Here is a 26,714-nt window from a genome sequence, read left to right as displayed (position 1 = left end):
TGAGTGTCAAAGGCAACAAATCTGTGCTTCCTTCAGAGCTGTATGTTAACTGTGGGATACCAGGCTACAGCCTGTTCCAGTTCAAGACCTTGGGAGATGCCTCTGAGCCCAAGGAAGCCTGGGTAAGCAAAAGACAGCCAATTCTGTGTGCCTGCACGCACAAACAGGATCAAGTGCCAGGACAAACATGTTTCATAAATCGTGACAAAGGCAGTGGCTTTAAATGCTGAGACTATCAGGGCTTCAGTGCTTACGTTGCTTTGCTTTGTTATCATGGTACTGCTGCAGGATGGGCCCGACTTTCTGTCCAGCAGCATTTGCAGAGCTGTCGCTGATTTACTGAGGCTCAGTGCCTTATTTTAAATGAGCCTGAGGGTAGTAGGTACTTAAAATGCCCTAAGAGCAATGTTCCCAGCTTTCTAAGCCTCAGCAAAAAACAAACGTCAATGCATTGCTATTGCAGGATGTGCGCTAGAGAGGGTGAGAGCAAATAGGGATAGGGCAAGTGAACAAAGTTGGAAAGCAGGAGAAGAGGGAATGGAGAGACTTCAGGGGCATGGGACATGTGCGAAGTGTCTATGCCCATATGTTAGAGAAAGCTGTTTATTTACCAGCTACGGGAAGCATCCTGGGAAAATCAGCATGCCAGGTTTCTGGAGCTGCCCATTTTCAGTCAGGTAAAAGTCATCCCTTTGGCATCTCATTCTGCAGCCTTTCTATGTGTTTTAGTTGTCCTATATGTATGCCAAAGTAGCTCTTCTAGGAACAGTTGGGATGGCCTTTCAGTAGAAGAAAATGAATTTACTTAGGCTGTAATTCTCACCCAGGGAGTGCTGGCAGCATCCTCAATGCCGCATAGAAAAGGCTGTGGGGGGTGGCAGAGACAGCATTTTTCTGAAGCCCACATGGGGTCTCATTTTTTTCAGTTTTAGAGGGCAGGTTCACAAGAGTTTGTATGTTTTCCCCAGCTGGTTCGCCATCTATTTTAGATGGAGCTGTTTGATCTCTTTCTGTTTGTAGTCCTTTCAGTTTCACAAACAATAGGAGGAAGCTTGCCTGTTACCATGTGTTTGGGCCCCAGCTAAGCTTCTCCCAGCTGGAAAAATCAGTCCATGAACTACAGAGGGTTTTCTCCAGCTGTAATTACAAGATTTCCAGTTCCCTTGTGCATCTTGTAAGGTAGGTGCAGGCTATCAGAGGGAACAATGGGATGTTCCTGAGTGGTTAAACAACTGCTGTTTCCCTATCTTTGCCCCTCTGAAAACCCAAGGAGGGCTTAAGCACATCCAAGCTGTTCCCCTCGAGGTTACCAAGACCTCAGCTGAAAAAACACAGGGAGGTGCCCAGTTCCATGTAATTCTCCTGCTTTGGTAAGATACTCAGGCTCTTCCTGTTACCTGCTTATAGATGCAAACATCACAAATCCACCAGACCAACTGGGAGTACTTGACAGGCATGCAGAGAGGATTTGTGCAATGGATGCTGTTATCACCTTGCATAGAGAGTGCTGCAGCTCAGACAGCAAACTGACCTGAGGGACCAGCACAGATCTCTTAATAGATGTAGTAGTTAGTCACTGGAGTGACCCTTGCTAGTGATGGCAAGTGGTAGGCACCTCCTTAGGGACCCCAATATTTTTGTTATTTTCACATAGGTAACATTGTCCAGTGGGGATCTTAGAGCACCTGGGCAAAGGGCTGTGCTGGCCAGGACGCTCTTATACAAGAAAGAAGGTAAGGAGGGTCTTCACTCAGAAAAATGTTCTTGTCACCACCAGCTGCACCAGCACTGAGTGAAACCCTCCCGCAGCTCTGCCCTACCTGTACAACTGTGGGCAGGACCTCTTCAGAGCAGCAGAGGACAGCCCCAGCTTGCTTTGGTTTCTCAGCCTTGTCTTCCTCATAAGATCTCTCATTCTCCCCCACGCATGGCTCTCACCCTAGGGAGAAAAAGAAGCTGTAACTGGGACCAGCGGTTGATTGCTGGCAGACCTCATCTGGCCAGCATATGATACTTTGGTGTACTCTAGGTTGGTGGGAAGAAGGGAGCTTCCCACTCATAATACATCCCAAGATGAAGGGGTAAGGAACTCATATAGGTCTGTGACTCCGCCACAGCTGCGCAGTTCACCAGTGCATACAGTGCTAACTGTTTTGTGCTGCTTTATTTTGGACACATAGGAAAAGCCTTGGTTTTAGTTAAACCTAGCACTTCCCTGGTGAGTGCTGAGCAGCTGCCTAAAGCCGCGTTGCACTATTGTTACACTGTACTAAAGGAAAAGAGAAGTGGTTTGTTTTTTCTACGACTTACCTGCACCCATTGCAGGGGTGCAGAGGGGGACTTTACACAGCAAACTACCCAAAAAAGCAGCTTGACTCTCTTTGCCTTTTTATTAGGCCAGGTGCATTGGTATCAGCCCTTCTCAAGGTGTCATTTTTTGGGGCCCATGAATTAGAAGGCACCAAGCCTTTGTCTCTCTGTCACATTCACAGGCTGCAGCTGTTGAGTGCTTTCATTTGAAATGCTAATGGTGATTATCAGGTCATGGAGTCTCATGAGGTCCTCCCTAATGTTTGCTGTCTTAGGATGGACTTACTAACTTGGAAGAAAAAGGTATAAAAAATGTTCAATATTTTTTTTTCCTATGTTGTTTTAAATTTCCTAAAATAAAGGCTGGAAAACCTTGGGAGCAGAGGCAAAAAATCATGTCCAGGGGTAGAAATGTTGCTGATGCCTATTTTGGTGAAATTCTCAGAACCACTGCCATGTTTTGGGCCTTGTCCTGAGCTGCCATCCCACAGTGCCACCAGCGGAGCACATGCTCCAGCACAGCTCCGTGAACCCGGGCCATCTTGGCAGCATGACCTGGCAGCTGCCAAAGCAGAACCTATTGCAGTAATTCTTGAAGCTCAGCTAAATTTCCACTTCAAAACTTCAGATGAGGTCATGGGCTCAGCTGAAAACTGCAGCGTTTTCTGTGCTATTGAATTAATTGCCCATAAGAAACTGTTTACTCATGGAAATATCAAACCTTTGTGTTTCTTACTAGGATTAATGTGTGCTGCAGCAGACTTCTGAAGGCCTCGGCAGCTCTGCACTGTGGGAAGGCAGTCCCTGGCTGTGCCCGAGGTGTCCCAGAAGAGCCAGCACTGTTAATGCCACAAAGGCTGAGCAGTTGCCTGTTCCTAGCTAGCTAGCTACTGCCTATTGTGGGAGTGGGAGAACAATGGAACAAATGCAGTAAGTCATAAAAATAGCATATGTGGTCTGTTACTTTGGCAAAAATCCTCGGGGGTCAGCGAATCTCTTTTTCTATGTAAAATGCTGTGTGCTTTGGGAGCTAGGTCCATGGCAGGGCAGATACAAGCAAAATATATTCCACAAAGCAGTACTTACCGAACAGTTCTTGCTGGTCTCCAGACCCTAAAAGCAAAGAAAAATAGACTTGTAAGTACTGTGACAGTGAGACCATCTCAGAGAGGTGGGAACAAGCTGGACTGTCTTCTCATCTCTGCCCTGACTTCACTCATACCCCTTAATCTCTCTGTGGTTCTGCCTTTTACATATGGATGGTAATCCCTTCTTTCCTTTTCTTTTTGCCTCTCTTTTTTATTCAGACTGCCAGTTCACATACCTCTTGCATCTGGAATGGTGTGGCAGGATTCCCATACAGCTCCTGCAGCTGTAGAAGGTAAAGGTCCGCAGTACCAAATATAGGAGTGACTATACTAAGATGCGGTGTAGGAAGACTGCGCTAGGATTCAGTTTAGGAAGTGTGGATCTCAGTTCTGCTGTGCTGTGAAATAAGTAATCAGGACTTCCCATGCACTTAAATAATGTTCATAGCCAGAACTTTGCTAGACACGAGCTGCAGCACTGAGCATCTTTCAGGATATGTTCTTGACAGTGTTTGTGGAGTTCATGCAAATGTTTGCAACCAATTTGCAACTTTACGTGGAAATTTCATGAGAAAGTCTTTCCCGTGAGAGACTTACTCCTTCCTCCTTCCTGTGGGGCTGGGAATACTCTGATTAGAGCCTCTGCACTGGTATTTCAGCACTTCTGATCCCCCTTGGAACAGTAAAGTGCTGAGGCAGCCACAAACAATGGGAGAGAGAGAGAGAGGAAAACCATTCGTTGCAGCTTCCTTGGAATTCAGTGATAGGGCTTCCCTAAAACAAGCTTTGAGGTCTGATTATTACACTGATATGCTGCCAGTCTGGCAATAAGCTACAGGCTGACCCACTGAAATTGTTATTTGCAGTAATGAACATGTGCTTGCTTTAATCTCGCTGGCAGTATTAGTGAAGGTGCTTAGAACTGACTTCATGCATCAAACTCTTTGGGGTTGGTACACACTGGGTACCTGCTCTGTGCCCTTCTAGCCATGTTGGCATACGATCTTTGTTTGAGGCTGGGACCAGAAGCATACAGAGCACATTTTCCTGCATGCCCCAGCCCTGGTGGAAAGCAGGCAGTGTGGGCTTGTTCTCCCAGTGCCTGACTTTGCATTTGCCTGAGCAGAACTCCCTACTTCCCGCACAGATCTCACCCAGAGCCTGGCGCCAGGTTTATCACTCACCTTTCTGGCTGCAGAATCCTTTGGTGGAAAAGCCTGTCTTTCGGCCATGCCACCACCTTCTCTGAACTCATTTTCCTTGTTCCTATTGTTCGACAACTTCCTGAGCCCTGCTGTTGGATGGCTGTTTCCTGATTCTGGGTATCTCTCACTTCCTGCAATGAAATGCAAGGACTTATATTTGTACTCACATTTCTAAGTAATGTCCTGGTGGACAGTGCTGTCAGCAACAGGATGAGTCCTCTTAGGGCTTAATGACTGACAGAAAACTTTTTGTCTTCATGCCACAATTTGGTGCAAGGAAGGTAAATGATCCAAGCTCGTGCATGATCGGGGCAGACTTTCTGTTGGCTTCCTCATGGTCTTATTTTCCTCTCAACCCTGCACTGAAATTGCCAATAAAGAGAGCTGCTGAGTTTTGGCACTAGAGGGCCCAAAGGCCGTTTACACAGTGACCCAGTTCTGCTAGAAGCTGTGTTGAAGTTTTGTGTTTCAGAGGGTATAACAGCAGGCTGAACTTGAAGGTTTGAAATAAACTAATCAGGCTCATTTACTGTGGTAGTTGACATGTAACATTTTATCTAGGCTTTTCAGCTGGCTTTACATGAGTAGGCTGAGCCCAGTCATTCTCAGCCTTCTGGAAAAGTTGATCTCTGGACCAAGCTTTGCTGCTGGGGTTTATTTCCTCTTGGTCTACTGAGTATGTCATCCTCCAGGAATGTGTTCTGTGCCTGCATGAGAGGGCAGGAGACTAATAGGCATGAGGCTTCCCACCTTAGATAAAACTGTATCTTGGCTGGGAGGATTTTAAAGCCACATGGAGGAGCTATACTAATAGACTTGTTCAGGTTTCCAAAAGAGAAAGATATTTTGATAATATATTTGGCCCAACCTCTGTAGCCACAGTTACAGTGGGCAAGAAATCTGACTTCGCACATGTGAAGGAGCAAGTGTTCAAGGTATTTCAGAATGCATCTTTTAATGGGACAAAACCTTAGTTGGGAAGCTGGCACCTTCCTATCTGCCTGTCCTAGGGAAAAGGGAGTTGCCGGTCAGCTTGTCTCACCAAGTGGTGACAAATGGGAGGGCAGTTTTGGGGCAGCCAAACTCACCACAGTAGTCGCTGAGCTTGTCGGTGTTTGCTCCTATTTCTGGGATGATTGAAAGATCAGAAGGGTTTCCAGTCTGAACCAAGAGGCTATGAGGTCTGCTTCTCCCTGCCAAAAATGTCTTCATGTCTTGGTACGAGTTGAGGAACACGCTGGCAGCTCCACAGGAGCAATGCTGCATGAGGTACTCCTACACCAGACAAGAGAAGGTAAGCAGACTGTGAGGCTGCAGCAGCTCAAGGTAGCGGATCAGTGTGAAGGCACAGACAGATTGCAAGCATTCCAGCCCTGGGATGCTCAGCCTTGTCCTGAGACCTGACAGGACCCAGATAAGGGATTTACCTCTCTGTAAGGCTGAGCAATCTAGAGTAAGCAATGCAGATTTTTTCATGGATTCATTAGTGCTTGACTTGAACTGCTTGGTGTTCAGCAGCTTTTGGGGTTGTTTGCCAGAAGGAGTTGAAGACAGTTTCTAAACACAGAGCTGCTCAGCCAAAGCAGTTGTGTAAATAAACATCCATTATAACAGACTCACATTTTATGATAATATTATTTGTTTTGGACCATGCACAGACAACAATATCTTGTATTTTTATTGATGGGAGGCCATAACTTGCTAACGTGTTACCAAACACTCACCATATGTGGTGCTTTGCTGTAGCTGGTACAGTGAGAGAGGGAGCCTTTCAACCTTGTGATTGACAATCTTAATGTAACATCTCATTTGGATATGTTTCACATAGCACTTTGCAGTATCTGGGCTTTTGGGGGGGTTCTTTGAAAAGCTGATAAAATATGTTGCTTTTTACCCAGGGCATTGAGGATCATTTGTAAAGCGAAGGACATGAAGTAACTGTGTTCCCTGTGCTCCTCAGTATCAACTCTGTACACAGCCCCTGCCACAGGTGTGTCTGGGAGGTCTTTTGGTAAGTATGGAGGTCATTAAGCTGGTGAGATCTAATGGGATCGCAGTAAAGGCAGAGAAGGATACCTCCTCTTTATTGTGGTTTGGCAAGTAGCCTTAAGATGCCCCCCCTCCCAGGAAAAAGTCATGTGGACATCAGCTGTTATGTCCTATGGCAAATAGTGGTAGTAATGTTTCTCTTCTATATTCTTCTATATATATATGTATAGAGGGCTTGTGGGACTGAGGAGGAAAATAATGGAGAATTACTTGGATGCAGAAGATGCAGGCACCACAGTAATACCAGGAGAGCATTCAGTTTTGTAGATCATGTTGCAAGTGCTGAGTGTTACAACTGGGAGTGCAGTTCCCCCCAGCATATCACGGGACATATGCAGGCAAGAAGGCTGTGTTGAGAGACCTTGGAAAATACTGTGAAGACCAGTTTCGAATATTTACATAAATGCACGGTGCCTTTCATTTTAATGGGAGCTAGAGGATGGTGCACATACACCAGATGATGATTTGACCCTGAATTTGCAGCTTGTAAGGGTTGCTTTGGGCAATGACTCAGTTGGAGAGCTTCAGGAAACGTGCTAACAATTCCCAGGCTCTATGCAGGAGGTTGCATTCCTCTGAGTGTGAGAGATGAGTACATGGAAATGACGAGCCTCCCTGCTCTGCAACCTGACTCACAACTTGGCTTCAGCTCTGAGAAGGAGCTGGTCACCTACTGCAGATCCAGTCCCAGCAGGTGGGAGAGCAGTACCAGGGGAGGAATGACGGTGTCGGAGGAATGAAAGACTCATCACAGCATGGTGGGAAGAAATAGCTGAGTGTGACAGACCCCTTGTGTTCCTTTGGGGGTGATATAATAAATGAAAGGGGAGAAAGGGAAGGGAGGTGAAAAGGTGGAAAGCTGGTATGGTGGCCAAAGAAAAGGAACTGAGAAAAAGAGGTGGCGCAGAGCTGAACAAAGTGTTCAGGGTCTGAGAACTTGCTGTGTGGGAGGAAGCTGAAATGACTTGAAAATTTAAATCAAATTCCACAGCTAGCTCTGGCTGATTTAAAAAAAAAAAATTAATGAAAGAAAAGACAGATGGGAGCACTAAGATGTTTCAAGTCATAAATTCTGAGTTCTTTACAGAGAGTGGTGAAGTGCTGGAACAGGCTGCCCAGAAAGACTGCAGATGCCCTGTTCCTAGAGGTGTTGAAGGCCAGACTGGATGGGGCCCTGGGCAGCTTAGTCAAGTATTAAATGGGGAGGTTGGTGGCCCTGCATGTGGCAGGGAGGTTGGGATTCATGATCCTTGAGGTCCCTTCCAACATTGGCCATTCTGTGATTCTGTGATTCTTCCTTTGGCAGCTCAGCAGAGCAGAAAGGGAAAACACAAAAAACAAGCATGGATGTTGAGCAGTGGTACCACCAATTCTCTCTTCCACTGTGTCTATTTTGTGGGAAATTCTGGCATTTCGACCACATGAAAATAGAAGGGAAAGAAAGAACTTGCAATTCAAAACATATGATTGCTACCGAAGTCCATGAAAGTGTTTTGTTTTGGTAACACTGTCAGAGGGGGATGCATTCTTGGGGCATTTTTGACTGCAGAGAAATGAAAGCTACCAACAGAGTTGGCCATGGCATGAGGTGAGGGGGCCTTTTTTAACTCAACAGAAGCAAGTAAATGGCAGTTAGGGCATCTGAGAAACAAAACTGGAGGAGAAGAGAAATCTAAGACCACCCCAAGAGAAACTGAGCTCACCGTGGAGGACAAGAGAAAGACCTAAAGAGCAGAGCACCCAGCCCAGGTGGTCAAGTAAAATCAGCATCATCCCTCAGATGGGCTGGAGACTTCCCATATGGGCCTTGAGTATATCATTTAATGAAAGATTCTACGCTGTCTGCTTACCTCTTTTATCTGGCTCATCTTCTGCTCTTTCTGTAAGCTGCAGACTTGCTTTTGGAGCCGCAGGTTGTGTTCCTGCAGCTGCCCAATCTTCTCAATCAGTTGGCAAATGTGTTCCAGGTATCCCAGGCCAGATCCCAGGGCTTTGCTGTTCCCTTGGTTCACCTGCAATGACAAAACAGCCTGAGCCACAGATGGCAGAGCAACCCTTACTGGCATCTGGGAGCCCAGCCTGCTCTTTGCAGACACATGTACCTGAATTGATCTGCATCTTGTGAACAACATCTTCCCAGTTTAGTAGAACCCAGATGCCATTTTCTCAGATATTAAGGAAGTCTGCTGGCCCAAGTTTGCAATACAGCTTTGTCAGGATGTTCTGTAAGTGTGGCATCAACTGGTCTTAAAATGCTTTTATCAGAGCACGGGCAAAAATGATCAGTACTGGAGAGAAACATTGCAATGCTGTGAGTTTTACTGTGCTGTAGTTCTTTCAGAATGACGAGTCGCCCATTTGGAAATGTGTGCTTTCAGCTTGGTCTCTTTGGAGCTGAGCTCAAGGCACAGCAGCTGCCTGGGACTGGGCGCTAGGAGGTGGTGTGATTTTTGATGAAAAGGATTGCCTGTGTTGCTGTCCGTGAGCAGATTTTCGCAGTGTTGGTGCGTCAGCAGAAAAGCATGAGCCACGAGTAGGCTGTACTGCTGCTCTCTGCCCACCCAGGACCTGCAGCATGTCCCCATGCCCAGCCTGTAGCCTCTGCCCCAGGGCTTCCCCACACGCGGGCAGGGCGCCGCTGGATGCAGCGCTCACAAATGCACGCAGAGGCTCTCTTCCACCTTGGCGCTGCCTGCTGCTGTGCATCTGATGTCAGTAAGTAAAATAAGCCTCAATCTTTACAAAAGCGGTGCTGTAAGTTTACCTTCAAAAAAAAAAAAAAAAGTTCCCTCTACAAAAGCAGGAAGCCTACTCTGTCTCCTTTCCCACAACAATCTACGTTTTTGGGGAAATGCCAGCCTTAGGACTCTTCCTGTCTTTTCATTATGTCAGAAAGCTCATGGTGTGTTCAAAAATAATCAGCATTAGGATTTACTTCTTTTTAAACAAATGATGATACAATGTTGTTTATAAATAGGCGTTATTATGTCCAGATGTTTTTGTGTCTGAAGCTGGGACAGAGGTCACATGAAATGGTATGAAAATCCACTGTGACTCCAAGTCTCCATTGGCCATTTGCCTTCCTGAGCTCTGTGTCCCTCTCAGCAGCACCCGGAGGAGAAGTGGCAGGACAGAGGTCACCCATCCCAAAAGAAAAGAGGGAAAAGGGGTAGAGTACTTGTTCCAGGCTTGTAGCAAGGGGGATTCACCCTTGTGGAGGAACTAAACCACATTGTGTATAATATACTGGAGGATCCCATTCTACAGCCATCCCTCAGAGTACCCAGATCAGGAACTTCAGGCTATTGAACAGCAAATTAATTTGTGTTTTGTTGCCATGATTCCAGCAGGTGCAAAGGAGTGAGAAGGCAACCAACCAGGCAGAGCCTGCAGTGCTTGCCCACCCCTGCAGGGCCAACCATCTCAGTAGGTAACACACAAGAGTAAGAGCTTTGAAGGGAGAGCTTCAGTTTTTGTGCCCTCCCACGAGGCCCATTTGCGGTAGGATTGCTCAGATGTGGTGGGCATTCAATACAGAAAGTTTGTGTAACTTGGCAGGTTGCCCCCAAAAATGTTTGCCCAGAGACGGCCTCTCCAGGGCCCCTTCCAGGACTTTTTTTCCATGGACTGGAAACGCCTACACATCCCTCACTATCTTCTGGCTGTGCTGCGTACAGAACCTGCTCTGTCACGTATTGGTATAAATATTTTCCTCTCAGCACCTATCAGAGTTTTATGCTTGAAGTTGTGGGGGAGCAACCACAGGAAAACTGCAAACATTTTCCAGGAGGAGTCCCTTTCTGTCTGTCCTCTCAGATGAAGCTTCCCAAAACATTCATCTCACGGGGCTGAAATGTTTCCCATTCCCCACTGGGGATTGCTAAATAGTACTCGAACAAAAGCCATGTACCTATTTTTGGGTGCATAAAACCTGTGTTTCTTAATATAAAGATGCAGAGGATCAGGTAGAGCTTACAAATCAGAAGGTTAAAGTTAGAATAGGGAAGTAAGTATATAATGTATAAGTTGTGCCAGCTTTTTCTTTCAGGCACGTCAAACTGAAAGACACTCTCAGAAAGAAGAAAAGGATGGCAAGGTCTCAGCCCCACTGTGCTGAGTTGCTCTCACTAACAATTTGACCATGTGGATTGAAGGGAAACGAGTGAGATCTCTGCCCTTGGGAGTGCTCACCTGACTAGGTTTTGGGGATGGGTTTTCAGCAGGTGTAGCCCTCCTCAGCAATAAATCCTCACAGTTCTGCTAGCTCACAAATTCCTTGGGAAGCCTAAAAATACAGGATCAGTGCCTGTACTGGGAGCTGCAGCTCTTATCTGGAGCTTTCTGGTCAATATTTTGGCTGGTGTAAAATCATGCTTTTCCTCCAAAGTCACTGGAGTTGCTCTATCTTATTGCACTACTGAGGTATGAAGGCCAGTGGGAGCTGCAAGACAGACGGTTGTTTACCAGACTCTTTGCTTTCTCCCATGAACAATTTTGAGTAGAACAGTTGCTCTGTCCTTCCAGAAATCCCCATCCACTTTCCTCCACCCCATCAGCATGGCGAGCAAGGATGGAGCATGGGGCCTGTACAAAGGCAAAGGAATGTAATCACATGCTGCACATCATGGGCTTGGAGCGACTGATTGGTGACGCCATAGGCAGAGCGGGAAGCATTTGTCAGTGGGAGCTGACAGCACCCTGAGGCTTGTGAATAACAGGAAAGTGAGGGATCATGCTGTATATTTCTGATCACTCCACCCTGATGTCCACGAGTGGTTGCACTGCTGATAGCTTCTGGTTTCCTGCGCGCGGCACGCACAGGCTATGGGCAGAGCATCACAGCTTGCCCTATCCTTCCCCTCAACCCTTCTCCTCTCCACTGACAAGTAGTTTGACTTCTTTGGACAAGGATAATTAGTGCTGTGTGATTAATGGGCTTTTTTTTTCATTTAATGACGACAACGTTCCCTCCCTCTCTCTTCTTGTAGGGGCCTGGGCTGACTTTAAATGTAAACTTTATGGAGTGTGAGGAAGTGTTTGCAAAGCAAAAGCATCAAAAGCTAAGTATCTTCAAACTGACCCAAAACATTTAATTTGGCTTAAAAGGAAATGCTTTTATTTGGCCTTCAAAGTTCTCTTGTTGTTTAACAGCTTCCACACTCTTTCATCTTTTTAAATGTAGGCAAATTTCAAAATAACGCCAGTTCAAAACAGAAGATCAGAACACTTTGTTTAAGAAATGCCAGACTGAAATGATGTGATGTATATTTTCAACCAAAACCATTCACCAAATGAATCCAAAGCATCAAAACATTTGTCTTTTCCAGTCCCTCTTTTCCAGCACTTTCCCTCATGTTTCTGTGAAGCAGCCTCAGCAGCAAGGTTGGAGGATATCAAGTCCTCATCCAGGGCTGCATCCTTGCTTGATGGTAAGCTCAGAGCCACTGGCAATACCACAGCCAACTGGGCTGGGGAAACTCCAAGTGAATTAATGCATTAGGAATTAATTGGAAGGGGCATGTTTTTTTGCCAAGCAGAGTGGGAATTCCATGTACTGGCCTGTTGTCTTTCAGATGACACTGACTGTGTTTCCAGAGATGTCAAGCCTGGAGTGGTCTTAGGGACACAGACAAGAGTTGGCTTCTAAGTCACATTTCAGACAGGTGACAGGAGCATGTGAAAACTCCAGTGAGCACAGAGCAGGGCCTCAGCTGGGGCAAACCAAGATGCATCCATCAGTTGTACAGATAGATCACTCTGGATCACACAGTGTCCTGCCTGCACTGCATGACAGTGAGGACGGGACAACATTGTGCAGGTTTAGCGAGGGCACAAAGCTCTGTCGTTGCTGTCCTCATGCTCTGAGGCTCAAATACAGCAGCAGCCCTGGTCTGTTGTTGCCCCAGATAGCCTGGGCACTGCTGACATCCCAGCAGTTAGCAGAGTGCTGCTCCTGAGATAGAGCAGCCCGGAGGTGCTCTGTGACGGGGGGGCACGCTTCCCCAGTGTCCAGGTCACAGCTGTATTTGTACTGCTCCAAAAACAAACACAGAGAAGTGCTCTGGGGCACAGAGCTTTAGCACTCAGCCAGTGAGGATATTAAAAAGGAGAGGAGATAAGCCACGAAGAGCTTCATTTCCTCTTCAGCCTCTTTCTAATTTATTCTCTTGTTTATTTAAATGGTCTGCTTTGGGAAACTGAGGCTTGGCTTCACAAAGGATTTAAAGGAATTTCATGGGCAGCCAAAGCTGTCAGACAAGATCAAGCTAGCTGCAAACCCTCCAGAGCGACAGAGAATTTAGGTAACTTTATAAAAAGTTTCCTTGTATTCGAAGTCTGCTGCTCCAATCCTCTCTGAGCTCCCAGCCAAAAGGCCAGGCCACTGTCTGGGAACCATCAAAGTCACTCACTTCACAAGAATGTGCAAGGTGGCTCTGGTGAGAAAAAGGACACTCCATTTGAATCTGATCTGCTTGTGCTGCCCAGATGTGAATATTAAGGGCAGTGGTCCTGAGCTATGGGGCCATCTCTGACCTTCCTCACTGCTTTGGGAGGTCTGGCCGACTGATGAGTCTGTGCCTGGCCAGGGAGGTCATGATGAAATATGCTTGTTACATGCACAGCACATGTCTCTTGGCTCCCTCCTGCCTCCCTTTTCCAATTCATCCTGTTACCCAGATGGGAAGCCACGCGTGGACTCACCATGGTAACACAGCCCCACATTCTGATGATATAGGCAGCATCCCCAGGCCTGGTGTGTGACATGGGATGACTGACTCTCTGGAGCCTCCAACAGGTACTGCTCTTGGGAATTACTTTTTAGAGGGGTCCAAGCACCTTGTACGTTCTGAAAAGCCCCCACTATGCACTGTTTGGTGACCGCTGGTACTTAGCCTGCCCTCTCCTTTCCTTCTGCCTACTGAGCTCTCTGTTCTGGCTCTCACTCAGGTATTAACTTGCAGTGAGAGTTAACTTTTTGTCACTAGCCCCTGGAAGCCACAATGGCAGGCAGGTTCACAATCTGTCAGCATGTCTGTGTGCACTCCAGGCAAAGATCTGGCCTGAGCACTTGCCAGCATTTAGTGTGGAGCAGGTACTCAGGCGGCTTTTTATTCTCCTATTCATTGCACAGTGTACCCAGCAATGGGAAAGGAGTGAGTTTGAAGTAGCACAAGTTACTGAAAAAATTACTTCTTTGTAATTAAGTCGGTCTCTGAACACAAGAATTTCCATCACAGCTGTTCCAGTAAAGTAAAATGGAAACTCCCAGCAAAGATTTGGATTTGTGCATTAATTTGCTGTTCACTCACTACTTGAGAACTGACTCTTGAGCCAGATCCAGGCCTGGGCAGAATGAACTGCCCCTCAGACAAGTTTTCTCCAAACTTTGGAGCCTCAACAGCCAGCCAGTTGTTCCCAGAAACAGGAATAACCTGACTTTGAAACCGTGTTCTGCTCCCCCCCCAGCTAACAGAGCGGTGTGGCTCTGCAGGATTACTTCACAGTTTTCATTTTAAGAACAGACATAAGCACATCCTCTAATCTAAAGCTTTATGAAATGGAATTTACTGTTAGTTCAAATGTCTCATAATTTGTTATGGACAGCAGAACTGAGGGCCACAAAAATGGTGAGGGGCCTGGAACATCTCTCCTATGAAGAAAGGCTGAGTGAACTGGGTCTGTTCAGCCTTGAGAAAAGAAGACTGAGAGGGGACCTGATCCAGGTCTATAAATATCTAAGGTGTGGGGGGCAGAATGGCGAGGCCGGACTGTTTTCAGTGGTGAGTGGAGACAGGACAAGGGGAAACGGCTGGAAACTGCAGCATAGGAAGTTCTGCACAAATGTGCGCAAGAACTTCTTTACAGTGAGGGTGACGGAGCACTGGAACAGGCTGCCCAGGGAGGTTGTGGAGTCTCCTTCTCTGGAGATGTTCAAGACCTGCCTGGATGCCTACCTGTGCGACCTGGTGTAGGGAACCTGCTTTGGCAGGGGGGTTGGACTCGATGATCTCTGGAGATCCCTTCCAACCCCTACAATTCTGTGATTCTGTGATATTTAGATAAGCCTAGCTATAAGATACAGTTTAGGTGCCTTTCTTACCTCACTCAGTCTACAGCATTCATTCATGTATTCGTCCAGGCTGTCACTTGTGGGGTACTTCTTCAGCTGATGTCCATGGAGCTGAAGGTCTTGTGTACTGCCAAAGGTCTCTGTGTAATTGTCAGCAATTGTTTTTGGCTCCTCTATGGGAATCGGGGTGGGAAGAGTGCTCTCTGTGGGGGAGTTCGTCTCTGGGGATGGTTCTTTTTCCAGAGATTGCCTTTCACTCTGGTCAAAATGCTCATCAGGATTTTCTCCTTCCTGAGGAACACCGAAGTCTTCAAGGGAAGGTGTGGGAACCTCCACCACGTCTGACTCCTGGCTATAGAGCTCATCTTTCTTTTCACTCTCCACACCTTGCTGGCCAACCTTCCTGGCACGCTCTTTACATGCTCTCATTATCAGGTGGTCAATTTCTGGAGAAGATGAGGTGCTAAGCACACCTGAGTCACAAAATGAGTCTCTGCTGTGAAGAACAAAGCTCTTCTCTGAGCCCGTTGGCGTTGATGGAGAGTTAGCTCCGCTTGGCAGCTCAACTCCCGAGTCCTCAGATTCAAATTTGGAGAATCTGTGAAGGCGGCACTTGGACTCAAAGCTGCTGAGGTCAGGCAGTGTGGCTACATAATCTGTGCCTGCTGGGGCTTCTGCATAGTCTGTGTCTGCTGTTATGGCTGTGGCATTTGGACATCCCTGGCAGTCCTGTGGGAAATTTGTGCTGGGAAGATGGGGTTCCTCAGTACAGGCTGCATCAGCAGGAGCCTCTGGTACTAGCCCTGGGTTCTGAATTCCTTCATTGCTCAATATCTTCATATGTGTTAGCACTACTTTGTCCTCAGCAGGTGGACTCTTCTTACCTGTGTAAAGGAAAACAAGCAGAAGGTCACAAGAGACTGCAAACTCAATCTAATCTACAGCCCATCGCCTGAGGAATGTGAATGGAAAGCTGTCTGCAGTAATATTGTAGAAGGGGGCAGCCCTGGTCTGGTTTGTTTTTCTTGAGCTATATACAGCTTTCTTGTAGACTTTGCTACAACAAAAGTATTGTGTTTCATAGACCTGAAGTCCTTCATGGGGGTCATAAATGCACACAGAGTTCTGAGTTAGTAGGTAGGTAGAAAACAATGCATGTAGTCAGATGATTTTTTTTTTTTTTTTTTGGTCATTAATTGCAAACAGACGCAGGGGAACACAAGATAGACAATTTCCTGATTAAATGTATTCTGAAGCAGCAGTAAGAAAAAAGAAAAAAAAAAAGGACAAAACCAAATCTATTTCTGCAGATTTGAGTGAATTCCTGGTTGCAACAAGTAATTTGCAAACTGATTAGCAGTGCTCTGCACTCGTACAGATGATGATAAGCAAGTAGTGATAGGAAAAGTAAATGAGGCACTATAGGACTTTCTCACTCTCTGTGTGGTGTTAGCTCTGAAGTCATTTCTAAATGAACTCTTTCCTTCCTTATAAAGAGAAAGGATGTGGGAGTAGCTTTGTTCATTAGTTTTTGCACGTGAACAAAGAGGACTTATTTTCACGTTGTGATTATCTCACGCAGTGATGCGGATGAAGTGTAGAACAGTCTCTGGGTGAAAGGCTGATCTGCACAAGCTGGAGATTTTCCCCAGGTTTTCTTACTGCTTTTCTGGATCTCACATTTCAGAGTGCAGTTTTGCTTCACTCTGGTGTCTGCTACAAGAGGTAGCACGAACGCTGAAGCACAAAACTTCAGTTTCTTTGGTAGTTTCTCATTTATTATTTTGTGACCCAGGGCACCTCGGAGGGCTACCATGCACACACTCATGAGGATGTCTTACTTCCTCCTTCATTTCCTGTAATTCGCCTCTGTTGCTTTCCTTCCTTTTCACCAAGCCCACAGCTGCTTCAGAAACTCATGCCTGGCAGCATGGCAGTCTGTAAGCAGGTAGAAGAGGTGAGGACCCCCAGCTGGAGGCAGTGAAGAGAGCTCTGCTGTGCAGCCTTCCTTCATTGTAACCCAGAAAAATCCCTGTTTCCAAAATAACCCGTTTTCCAGCCTTCCCTCCTCCAGCTTGCTTTCTGCAGACAAGGGAGAATTTTACTCATTAATGCCAGGCTAGCAATTACGTGAGTCAATTTCTACTTTATTTAAATACTCCTTTTATTTGATCTTAAGAATTTCTCAGGACACAATTGAAACATGCCCTTCACTGCTCATATGCAGCCATACATTTAATATTTTACACTGGATTTTCAAAAGGGCTGAGAGTGATGAAGGATCATATCTGATGGGGTTTCTTTGGGACTTTCTATGGGTGTGTAGTGCTTTTAAGCCCATACAAAAGACCTTGTTTATCCAATACAGACTTGTACTCGCCTCCCTTGGAAGCATTCTCACGCATCTCTCCACTGCAGAGAGCTGCATCTGAGACAGCACCAGCCTGCCAGCTACACTACACCAGCACACTGCTGTGATGGGCAGCCAGAAAAAGACATTGCCCATGGAAAAGCCACAGAAAGCTCATCAGGAGCTGCTGCACTGGGCTGGGTAACAGGACACCTCCTTTTGGGATGAGCATAGTGGACCCTGAGCTGAGGACAAGGAGTGAGCAAAAACAACAGCAGTAAGGAGGACCTTGGTGCCAGGTCCTGGAGGGAGGTGCTGGAGTTGAGCCGTTACTGCTTCAGAGTGAAAAGCAACCGCTTGCTCAGCTGCCAGCACCTCTCTGCAGCCAGAGGCAGGGTGCAGAATTTGCTCGAAAAATAAAAGGCTTGCAGGCCCTTCGGATGCCATCATTGCCCCTTGTGGCACAACATTCACTAAGAGTCAGGAGTAAAGCATTTGCTGTGCAGTGTTTTCTTTTTAAGAAGAAATAATGCAGCTGTCATTCCTGCCAGGAATCACTGTATGCAGTAACAGACCATTCCCAGAGATGCTGACTGCCTTCACTTACTAATCATGCCATGCTTTCATTTGATTGGAGATCCTCTCACTGTCTTTCAATCTGCCTTTTTTTCCTTGCTTAACCGGTTCACTGTGGCCTGCACAAATATTTCTTTGTCTGATATCAGGAAGCAGCACATTAACATGAGGTCTTGCTGCTTACAGAAGATGTTAGATGCTATAATCGGTATCATCTATGACTACCATGCGGTACCACCAAGTTTGATGAGAGCATAAAGAAACTAAAAAGAAATTAAACTCCTGACACTCAATGAGAAGGTCCCCTCAGTACCACCAGCTCCAAAGCTGAGAAAGTTCTGCGGACAACACGGTGCCTTGCTTTTCCCATCCTGTAGCCCGTATAATACAAACCAGTTTCACCATGGTTTCTTGTTTATCTGGTGTAGGTTGCAAACTGTCGGTCCTGGCACTGACAGGTCTCAGTAACCACAGTGTTAGAACATTGCTGAGTTATGCTCCCAGCCCCTTATGATAATGATGCAAAATGTTATCTTGCACCATGTGCTCAGAATGGATGTAAAGGATGGCTGGATTCTGCAAGACATCTAAGCAGCCAATCCTCATTCATTCAGTGATACTTTCCTGTGGTCAGTGAGGTCAGCTGTGCAACAGCAAAGACATCATCCATGATTAAGGCAGCAACCTGAAACTCAAGTTCTTGCTTCACCTCTCTTAAGGAATAGTTTCCTTTATGTAAATGGGTCATAGAGTCTACACCACGGGCCTCCCAAAGTGTAGATTGTTTCTGCTACAGATCCTGAAAGAAGCATACAGAAATATTCAGCTCTTTCAAACGCTTTGCCAATAAACACCAGAAGGGTGTAATTAATGTTCACCTGTGCAACTGAAAAAAAAAACCCAAGCCTTCAGATGCTATAAATTAACCCATTAGCAAGGGCCTTAGTAAGGTTGTGTCAGGTGCTTTGAGCTGAGGGGGTCTAGATTGTAAGTGTAAGTATTTATACAATAGCAATCAACAAGCAATACAAAGCTGGGAAGCTGGCCTCCTGTTGGGTGCTGGTGGAGCGTGCTGCAGGGCTAGAGTTACAGAGCTGTGCAGCGCTTTGAAAGAAGGTGTGAAGCACTTCAGAGAACAGAAGGGCAGCATTAAGGCTGGTAAGATGAAATTTACTTGTGCTGGAGGCTGGCCAGGTTTGATGCTGACTGCTCTCTGGGAAAACAGCCAAGGCTTCTTTTTGTTTTGTTTCCCTTGCCCTGGGTTGGTTTTCCACACCCCAGAAGTGGTGTGTGTAAGGTACCAGAAGATGCTGCTTTCAGACACGTGGCTGAGGTACTGGTGTGGTAACGCTATGGGGAATAGAGCTGCGTGTGTGCTTAGAAATGATATGGCTTCCTGCAGCACCTTTGGCAACATTGCCAAAGCAGCACCCAGGTCAAATGTTGTCTTGGGTGAACTTGTGCTGTTTTCTTAGTAGCCCTCTCGAGGGGTTATATGGCTCTGTAATTGCACCAGAGATAAACAGGATTCCCTGGGTTGTAATGTAAGCCAGTAGCTGACAGTGACTGATGAAGTATAACCTTGGGCAAGTTGCTGGGTTTCCTGCAATGGAAGAGCTGGAGGATAAGGCTGCTTCCCACCTAATGAGGAGGTGGTAACAGTGCACTACCTGATATTTGCAGGTAATTGGTAGGGAGAGAAAGGAACCGGTGTATCTCAGCTGAATCCCTTGAATGTTATTTTTCTATATTTCCAAACTGCTTTCTAGGATACTCCTCTGGCAGATAGCAAAGCCTGGCAGAGAAGTTTAAATCCTCACATCTGCTGCTGTTCTGAGGTTTTCCTTTCCTTGGAAGTTTAAGTCCAAGTGCATTTTTCCTGTTTCATAATAACCAGCAGCTGCCAGGGCACAGCCTAGTACATTAATACAGACAATTCTGACCTAAGGAAGGAGGATGAGTGTGTAAGCATGAAAGTGCTTTCGAGCATTTTCTTTAACCCAAGTAAGTTTTGTGCAAGAGAAACACTTGCACAATAATCCAAAACAAGGGCAATCTCAGCCCTGCCCAGACTGAACTCCTGCAAAAGCCCCCACCCTTCTACTAAACAGGCTTTATTTAAATCCCCATACTCCAAAGCATTTGAAGTCCAGGTCACGTCTTTTCTCTTATGATCTGTGTATTGGTCTCTGATGTACTGACTCGAGTATTGCATCACAGCGTTATCTGGTTAATAAAAGGACTGGAGGTGGAAGAGACATTAGAGTGCTGCCGATGGCAGCACGGAGCTTCCTGAGGAGCTGGTGTCATGCAAATGAACTACTTGATATGGTGTTGCCCTGTGCTGCTCTCCTCCCTTATGGTCTGTGCCCATCCATCTTCTCAAAACGTTCGTTCTGATTTGTGGATTGCTTGGCAAGGGGAGAATCGGTTTTAAATGTTCACAGTGACTGATCTAGCCGGAGCCAAGCTTTCTTTATCTCAATTGGCCATTGTGTTGCAAGTGATAGCAGCGTGAGAGCCACCAGAGCCCTCTGTTTGGCCCCAGAAGTGCTGCAAGATTCACGTACACAGTGAACCTGTCTGCTCCATGTGGTGCTGGCAGGGTTATTGGGGTGGCAATCCCAGGCAGAAGCATGAGGTGAGCAGTCCTGAGATGCTCAGGTGCCTGTTCTTACTACGTGACCCTTGGCACTTTCTGGACTTGTGCCCAGAAGGCTGGTAGTCCCCAGCTGTAGTGTGCCACAGGAACAGAGCATAGGAAATAGCATCATCAGTGGCTTGGGTTATTGGAACATCAAGAATTTTGCACAGCCACCCTTCCAAGGGAGGCTGAAGTCAAATCGCACCACTGTGCCCTGAGCACAGGACAAAGATGTGCCTGTGAAACCCCATAGAAAGGTTTTTTGGAACTGTGCAGCTTGCTTGGTGACCCATCTCTGTCTCCAATTGTGCCAAAGGTTCAGTTCTGTGATGGAGTTGGGTCTCCAAGTACAGTAAAAAGTGATCACCCTATACAGACTTGTAAAGAGTCACAAGGCAGCAGTGACTAGTGAGCTGGAGTCACTCTCATGACCTAGAAGCAAAAGGCTGCCTCTCCCACTCAGCCCTTGCATTCCCTCATTTTCCTTCCTTCCTTTAAAAAAAAAAAAAAACCTCCCTCTAGTTCTGTTGCCTCTGTGTTCCCTAACACTGCTGGCTGCACAGCTCAGGTGGCATTTCCCTTTCACTGCAAAGAGATTTTTTTCCTTGCCGATGATGAGGTCTCAATTTCCCAGCATTTAAGAGAGAAGGGTCACTTCCTTTCTGAAACAATAGGCATTTTTTGCTGCTGACTCTTCCACCATGTGTTCTAGGGGTTAGGTTGGGTTGTCACCTACTTCTCAGTGCTGGCCCTGCTGCAGGGTGCACAGGGGCTATTACTTTTGTAGCTGGGCAGTGGTTGTCCTGTACCTTGCACAGTCTCATGGGTACAGAGGGCTGTCGCACAGATGAGCCCCCTGTGGTTTCCTATGCAGTTAAGACAATTCTGAGCATGAGAAATTCTGGGGAAGCTTATGGAGGTCTTCGGGTCTCAGTGTACCAGTTACAGCCTCCACCTGCAAGGGCAGCTTTTTTTGTGGAAGGAGTAGAGAGGGAGTGGGGAAGGGAGGGATTGTGAGAGGAAAACTCATATTTGCAGAGGAATGCGTTCCCATGTGGTAACTGGATGTTTGCGTGATAGACCTATTTCTTAGAGTTTGCATTTATATTCATTAGAGAACTTAAATGCATGTATGTATATATACAGCTGATTCATTTGAAATGCTGGATGCAAAGGAAAAAGCATAACAAAGCTGAGATCTTGGACAGTCTTTGAACAGAAAGTTCTTGGATTGATCCGCGGTGCTCCCCAGTCTCGCTGTCATTTGTGTCTGAAGTCCCTCTGGATTGTAGTTTGCTAATACAATGTGATAATTCCTCTGGATGGTGGTTTGGTAATCTTGTATGACCTAAAAGGTTATGGATAACCCCAGAGCTGCAGCAGGTGATGATAATTCCATATAGAATAAATGCTGAGAGAAAGATAACAGTTCAAGGACTCTGAGGAGGCATCAGCACTTCAATATGTATGTTTTAGTAGAAAAGGACATAATTATAGTTGTTTTCAGGCATTTGAGGTGCAATGAGAGGGAGATGGATTGTTTACTGATGGATATAGATGGAAAACCATTTCCTCTTTAGTTTACCCAAGTAGAGAGGCCACTTGACACTTCTATTGCTTGCTTCTATTCATTCTGAGTGACCAGTGAAGTTTCTTTTGAAACAGAGCGACAGGTCTGATAACTGAGTGACCTTTGGCAGAAAGTCCTGCGGCATGGCAGGTCCCCATAGACCACCTGGTTCACTGAGTGCTTGTAGGGGCTGGCACCTGACCTTACTCATAGCACCAGCTAAAGAGCATCACCCCCTCATCACTGACTTTTGCATCCTTAGAGCTGTGACAACCACCAATACGTCCTGTGTCCCTTCATGTAGGAGTGCAATGGAGGGAGCGCAGGCCAGAATCCTTTACAGCAACATTTTGTGTAATTATTTTTTTAACTTCATATTTCGTGAACAGCTGAGTATAACAGCAATCAAACTGGTTATCTAACATGCAGCATGCTAATGTGTCTAAGCAGAAAATGAAAACACCTGGGCAAAACTGCTTAATCTAGAAGCTACTTCCCTTGCTCATCTGATTTGCAGGCTACCTCATGTCATAAGATATATTCAGCCAGAAATGTGCAGGGAGACAGGAGGCCCTTTGCAGGGATGGAACTTGCCCCCCAGGGATGACAGGTATGCAGTAATTCAGGTTTTATTGCCTATAATAAGCTTGGATAAACAGTTGTTCAATAGCTCTATGGACTGAAGCCATTAAGACCCCAATGCTTCTGCTAAAGTCAAAAGAACTCATGAATTATGTCAGAAAGGTTGCTGGGGCTATTAACCTGTTCTTCCTGGGCAGTCATTTCTGTCCCCAGACAAAACCTTGGAGAGCTGCTTCAGCTCAAACAACGAAGCAGCAGACAAGCATAAATGTACTGAAGAGTACATCAGAAATCTTACATAGGGACAATGTGGATGGCGAGGACTCCTTATTTTATTGCTCTCCTTGGGGCTAGAGATCATAGACTCATTAAAGTTGGGAAAGACCACTAAGTTCATCTAGTCCAATCATCAACCCACCTTGACCATGCCCACTAACCATGTCCCTCAGTGCAACACCTCCACGTTTCTTGAACACCTCCATGGACTGTGACCCTCCACCACCTCTCTGGGCAGCCTGTGCCAGTACACTGCTACTTCTGAGAAGAAATCTTTCCTAATCTCCATCCTGAACCTCCCCTGAAATGATGATGAGGAGATGTGAAGACTTCTGCAACTGCATTAGACTGAACTTGCTGATATGAGGTTCTTCCACCTGTTACAACAGTTTTTCAAAAAAGGGAGTCAGATCCAGCCTATACCTCTGCTACTGAGCAGCATCTCTAAAATCATTGTTTAGTTTGTATTCTGCCTTGGGAGCTGCATTTGGAATGCAACTTTATAGTCCCTGCTACAGAGCTTGCAAGGAACAGCAAATTCTTGGCTCTTTCTGCATGGAGCTGGGGCCCAAACCAGGATGCAAGTCATACTTGATGCTTCTTTCCAGATGATGTGACTAGCGAGTGCCCTCACTGTTCCTAGCTGAGCCTCTTTTAATTCTTCTGTGCCCTGTGTGGTAAGTCTGTTGCCACCACCAGGACCTTCACCTGTAGAGTTGCTCTATACTGCTTTGAGGAAACAAGTTTGTGGCCAAATAATGCACAGAGGAGGAAAAAAAGCAGTTTCCACTATTCTGTAAAAATGTACGTTTTCAAGCATTCTCCTCATCTTGTGGTGATGCTGGTGTGCTCCAGCAGCAGCACTGATTAGCTTGCTGCTAAAGCCAGCCCTTTGCATCGAGGTGATGCCTACTGGCCCCACAGCTTAGTGTGCAGGTAGGAGGTGAAGACCCCTGGAAGCAGAATCACTCCAGTACATCATCTCACACGCCTTTACCATCCTGCTGTTGTGCAGCACAATATGCTTAAATTCTGGAAGAGTGTTTGCAGCCACCTCTGTGCCAAGCAAATGGAACCCGTGCAGTGATGTTAGAGTAGATGAAAGTCACAGACCGTGCTTCCAGCTGAGGGGCACCCTGAGGTGCAAAGGGGATACCAATGCCTGGGCTCGCAGTCTCAAAGCCTGCTGAATTGCTGCAGGGATATAACGTACCCAACCACGCGTGCCTGAAACAAGCAGACTAAGAGCATACCAGCTTACAGCCTCTCTGCCAGCCTCACCTCGTCTATACTGAGCAGAAGGGAACGAGCAAAACCTCTCAGAGCCGCGATAATCCGCGTTGCGCCAGCTGGGATGCGCCAGCCCCGACAGCGAGGAGGTGCCCATCGCCGGCACGGCGGCAGGCACGCAGACCTGCTCTGCCTCACGTCCGTGCAAAGCCACAACAATGCCCGCGAAGATAAAAGCGCGCACAGCCTCTACAGATGCTAATCCCCTCTTTCACCGTGCCCCCTTGGCCCCGCAGCCCGCTCGAGTCAGGGCTCTCCCGTCTCTCCCGCTCCCTCCCGAGCCCATCCGCGCTTACGAGCCGAGCCTCTTTCAGAGGGGCAGCGAAGCGGGTTCCGCAGCCCGGGCCGCTCGCTGCCGCCTTACCTGCGTGGGGACAGAGGCAGCCGGAGAACAGCGAGCGCAGCATCGGGCCGGGAGCGGGGCGGGCCGGGCCGGGCAGCCCTAAGTACCCTTAGGGAAGGAGGAGCGGGGCCGGGGGTGTGCCGCGGGGCGGCCGGGCTCACCTCTCTTCCAGGGCGCTCCCAGGGGAAAGCTCCGGTGCCAGGCGAACATCCCGGCGGCAGCGCGACTCAGCGCCGGGGGGGCATCGCCGCCGGGCTCTCCCAGCGCTGCCGCGCGTCCTTTGGGCCGGGTTAGGGCATGGCAGGGCGCGGAACTGCGCGGGCTGCGGAGCGGCGCGCGGGCGGCCGGCGGCGGCTTATAAAGGGAGCAGCCCTGAGGAATGCATCTCCCTCGACTGATAAGCCGAGATGGCTGGAGGGGTTTGAACTACCTTCGCAACCCCCAGAGGAGGGAGGGGGAAGAACTTTTTTTACAAAAGAAAAGACGGGAGAGCAGAAAAAGAAAAATATTTCAGCACTTGCATAATGTCAATAAACAACCCCCCTCTCAAGTGGCAGGAAAGGAAAGGCTGGAATGCTTTGGGTGGGGAAGAGAGCAGAGTGGGTCTTTTTCTTTTCATTTTTCCTTTCTTTTTCATTTTCTGTTCTTTTCTTTTTCCGTCTTTTTATCTTCCGTTTTTAAACCTTTCATTTTTTTTTTAATTTCTTTTCCTTTTTATTTATTTTTTCCTTTTACCTTTTTCTCTCTTTTTCTTTCTTCTCCTTTTCCTCCCTCCTTTTCTCTTTTCTTCCTTTTCCCTTTCCCCCACTTAAATCCCAGGTTTTGTATTCACAGTGAATACCTCTGCCTTGGCTACAGTGTGGGCTGAGGGGATGTGGCAGGGCTGTTCCCAGCTCCTTTTCCCACAGACAGGTTGGTGATGCCACCCCACTGCAGCAGTGCACTTCGAGTGCTCAGGCTGAGCACGCAGTGCTGTTGCACACCCTGAGCATGGCTGCACGCACCAGATGCTGTTCCTGTAGTCTGTGTGCACACATAAGAAGTTACCTCTGGGCGAAATTTGGACAGTGCAATCTCCGCACAGCCAACAGCTGCACAACCTTTACAGAGTCTCTGTCTGCTTTGAGAGTGCCCATCCCTGCATTACGCTCCCATCCAGGCTTCTGCTGACTCCAGCACTGTCAGGAGGAGATGTGCTGCTCCACCGGTTAAACCAGCCTGATGCTGTGGAAGGGATCAGCGGCCTCAAGGAGCCCACAGAGAGCCAGTGGTGCTATCTAGGGCTGGGTCAGCTACGCGCAGGCCCTAGATCAAACCAGCCTTGCTACAAGTGCCTGCTGTAAGGAAGGCAGCAGGAGAGGAGCTGTCAGGGGAGATCCAATCCAGCTGCCCCTTGCTCTTCTCTCCCAGCAGTCCTCCCACTGTGCTTCTGAAACAAACACAACTGGGAAGAAGAGAACTGACTCTTTGCTGTAGCAGTCACTGAAGTTTGCTGATTTGTGCCAGCTGCAATTTAAAGGCAGAGTGTTAACTGGCCCTTTTCCCCCACCACACGGCTCTTGTATTTAGTTATTATTTTATAGCTCTGAAGATCTTGTCATCTGGCAAAGAGCATCCCTCCTCCTAAGTGCCTTTATGGCACTCTGGGCACTCAGTGAGCATTCAGTGCCTGCTTCTGGTTCTGTGACAGTGCCAAAGAGGGTTATGCTTAGGGCTGGCAAGAAGGAAAAGCTGTAAGACCCCTTTATAGCCTGGACACTGTAGGGTTTTTGCTCTCTGAGCCCCTCTGCTATGGGTGGGTGTGGAATGTTTGGGTGAAATTGACTGGAAGGCCTCAGCCCCAGTGGCTTTCTGGAGAGACTGTTTGTGATGGCCTCCCCTCCATCCTGCCATGGGGTGTTCCTAGGTCAGAGACTGTTTTACAGAAACGAGTGAAGGCAGAGTATTGCTACTGAGGAGATGTGAATGAATTTAAACTTTGGCTAAAGATAGCCTTGATAGCTACGCTAGCTGGTAATGTGCCTTTTCCTTTATGGTATTTAAAGCAAGTTTCCCACTCTTTGGCCTCCTGTTGCAAATGGTGCCAGGTTTCAAATGATTGTAGGTGTTCAGCACCCACTCACATAATATGTTTTCCAGGATGAAGAGATGGTGTCAGTGTGCTGAATTATTACAGCAGTGGTAGGGTAACTCCCAGGTGCCTTAGGACATATGCAGTAGCGCTCTTAGCAGCCAGAAGGATTTGGAAGGCAAAGCATTACCTTGTCCTCCTCACTGCCCATGTACAGTAGACCTTCCCTGGTCCAGTTTGCACAATCTTTCTGCTTGCCAAAGGGCTTCATTCCCTTATATGCTGCTGA

General features: G+C 47.1%; 1 protein-coding gene across 4 annotated transcripts in view; it reads right to left on the bottom strand.

Annotated features, from left to right (window-relative positions):
• The window catches only part of LOC125694064 (uncharacterized), a 30,824-nt gene extending 4,596 nt beyond the window's left edge, over positions 1–26,228 (bottom strand). For 2 of the 4 annotated variants that reach the window (XM_048946769.1, XM_048946770.1), the window contains exons 1-7: positions 24,516–26,228; positions 14,754–15,607; positions 8,503–8,664; positions 5,692–5,878; positions 4,583–4,734; positions 3,397–3,423; positions 1,821–1,939 (exon numbers count right to left, since the gene is read on the bottom strand). In XM_048946769.1, the coding sequence (XP_048802726.1) occupies positions 1,821–1,939; positions 3,397–3,423; positions 4,583–4,734; positions 5,692–5,878; positions 8,503–8,664; positions 14,754–15,607; positions 24,516–24,564 (1,550 nt within the window). In that variant the 5' untranslated portion in view covers positions 24,565–26,228. The other 2 variants (XM_048946768.1, XM_048946771.1) reach the window with 2 other exon arrangements.
• Positions 26,229–26,714: the final 486 nt, after the last annotated feature.

Source organism: Lagopus muta, chromosome 5 (genome assembly GCF_023343835.1).
Source record: "Lagopus muta isolate bLagMut1 chromosome 5, bLagMut1 primary, whole genome shotgun sequence".
Lineage (NCBI taxonomy): Eukaryota > Metazoa > Chordata > Aves > Galliformes > Phasianidae > Lagopus > Lagopus muta.
Note: the sequence above shows the minus strand (reverse complement) of the source record. Positions and strands in the feature narration are given on the sequence as shown.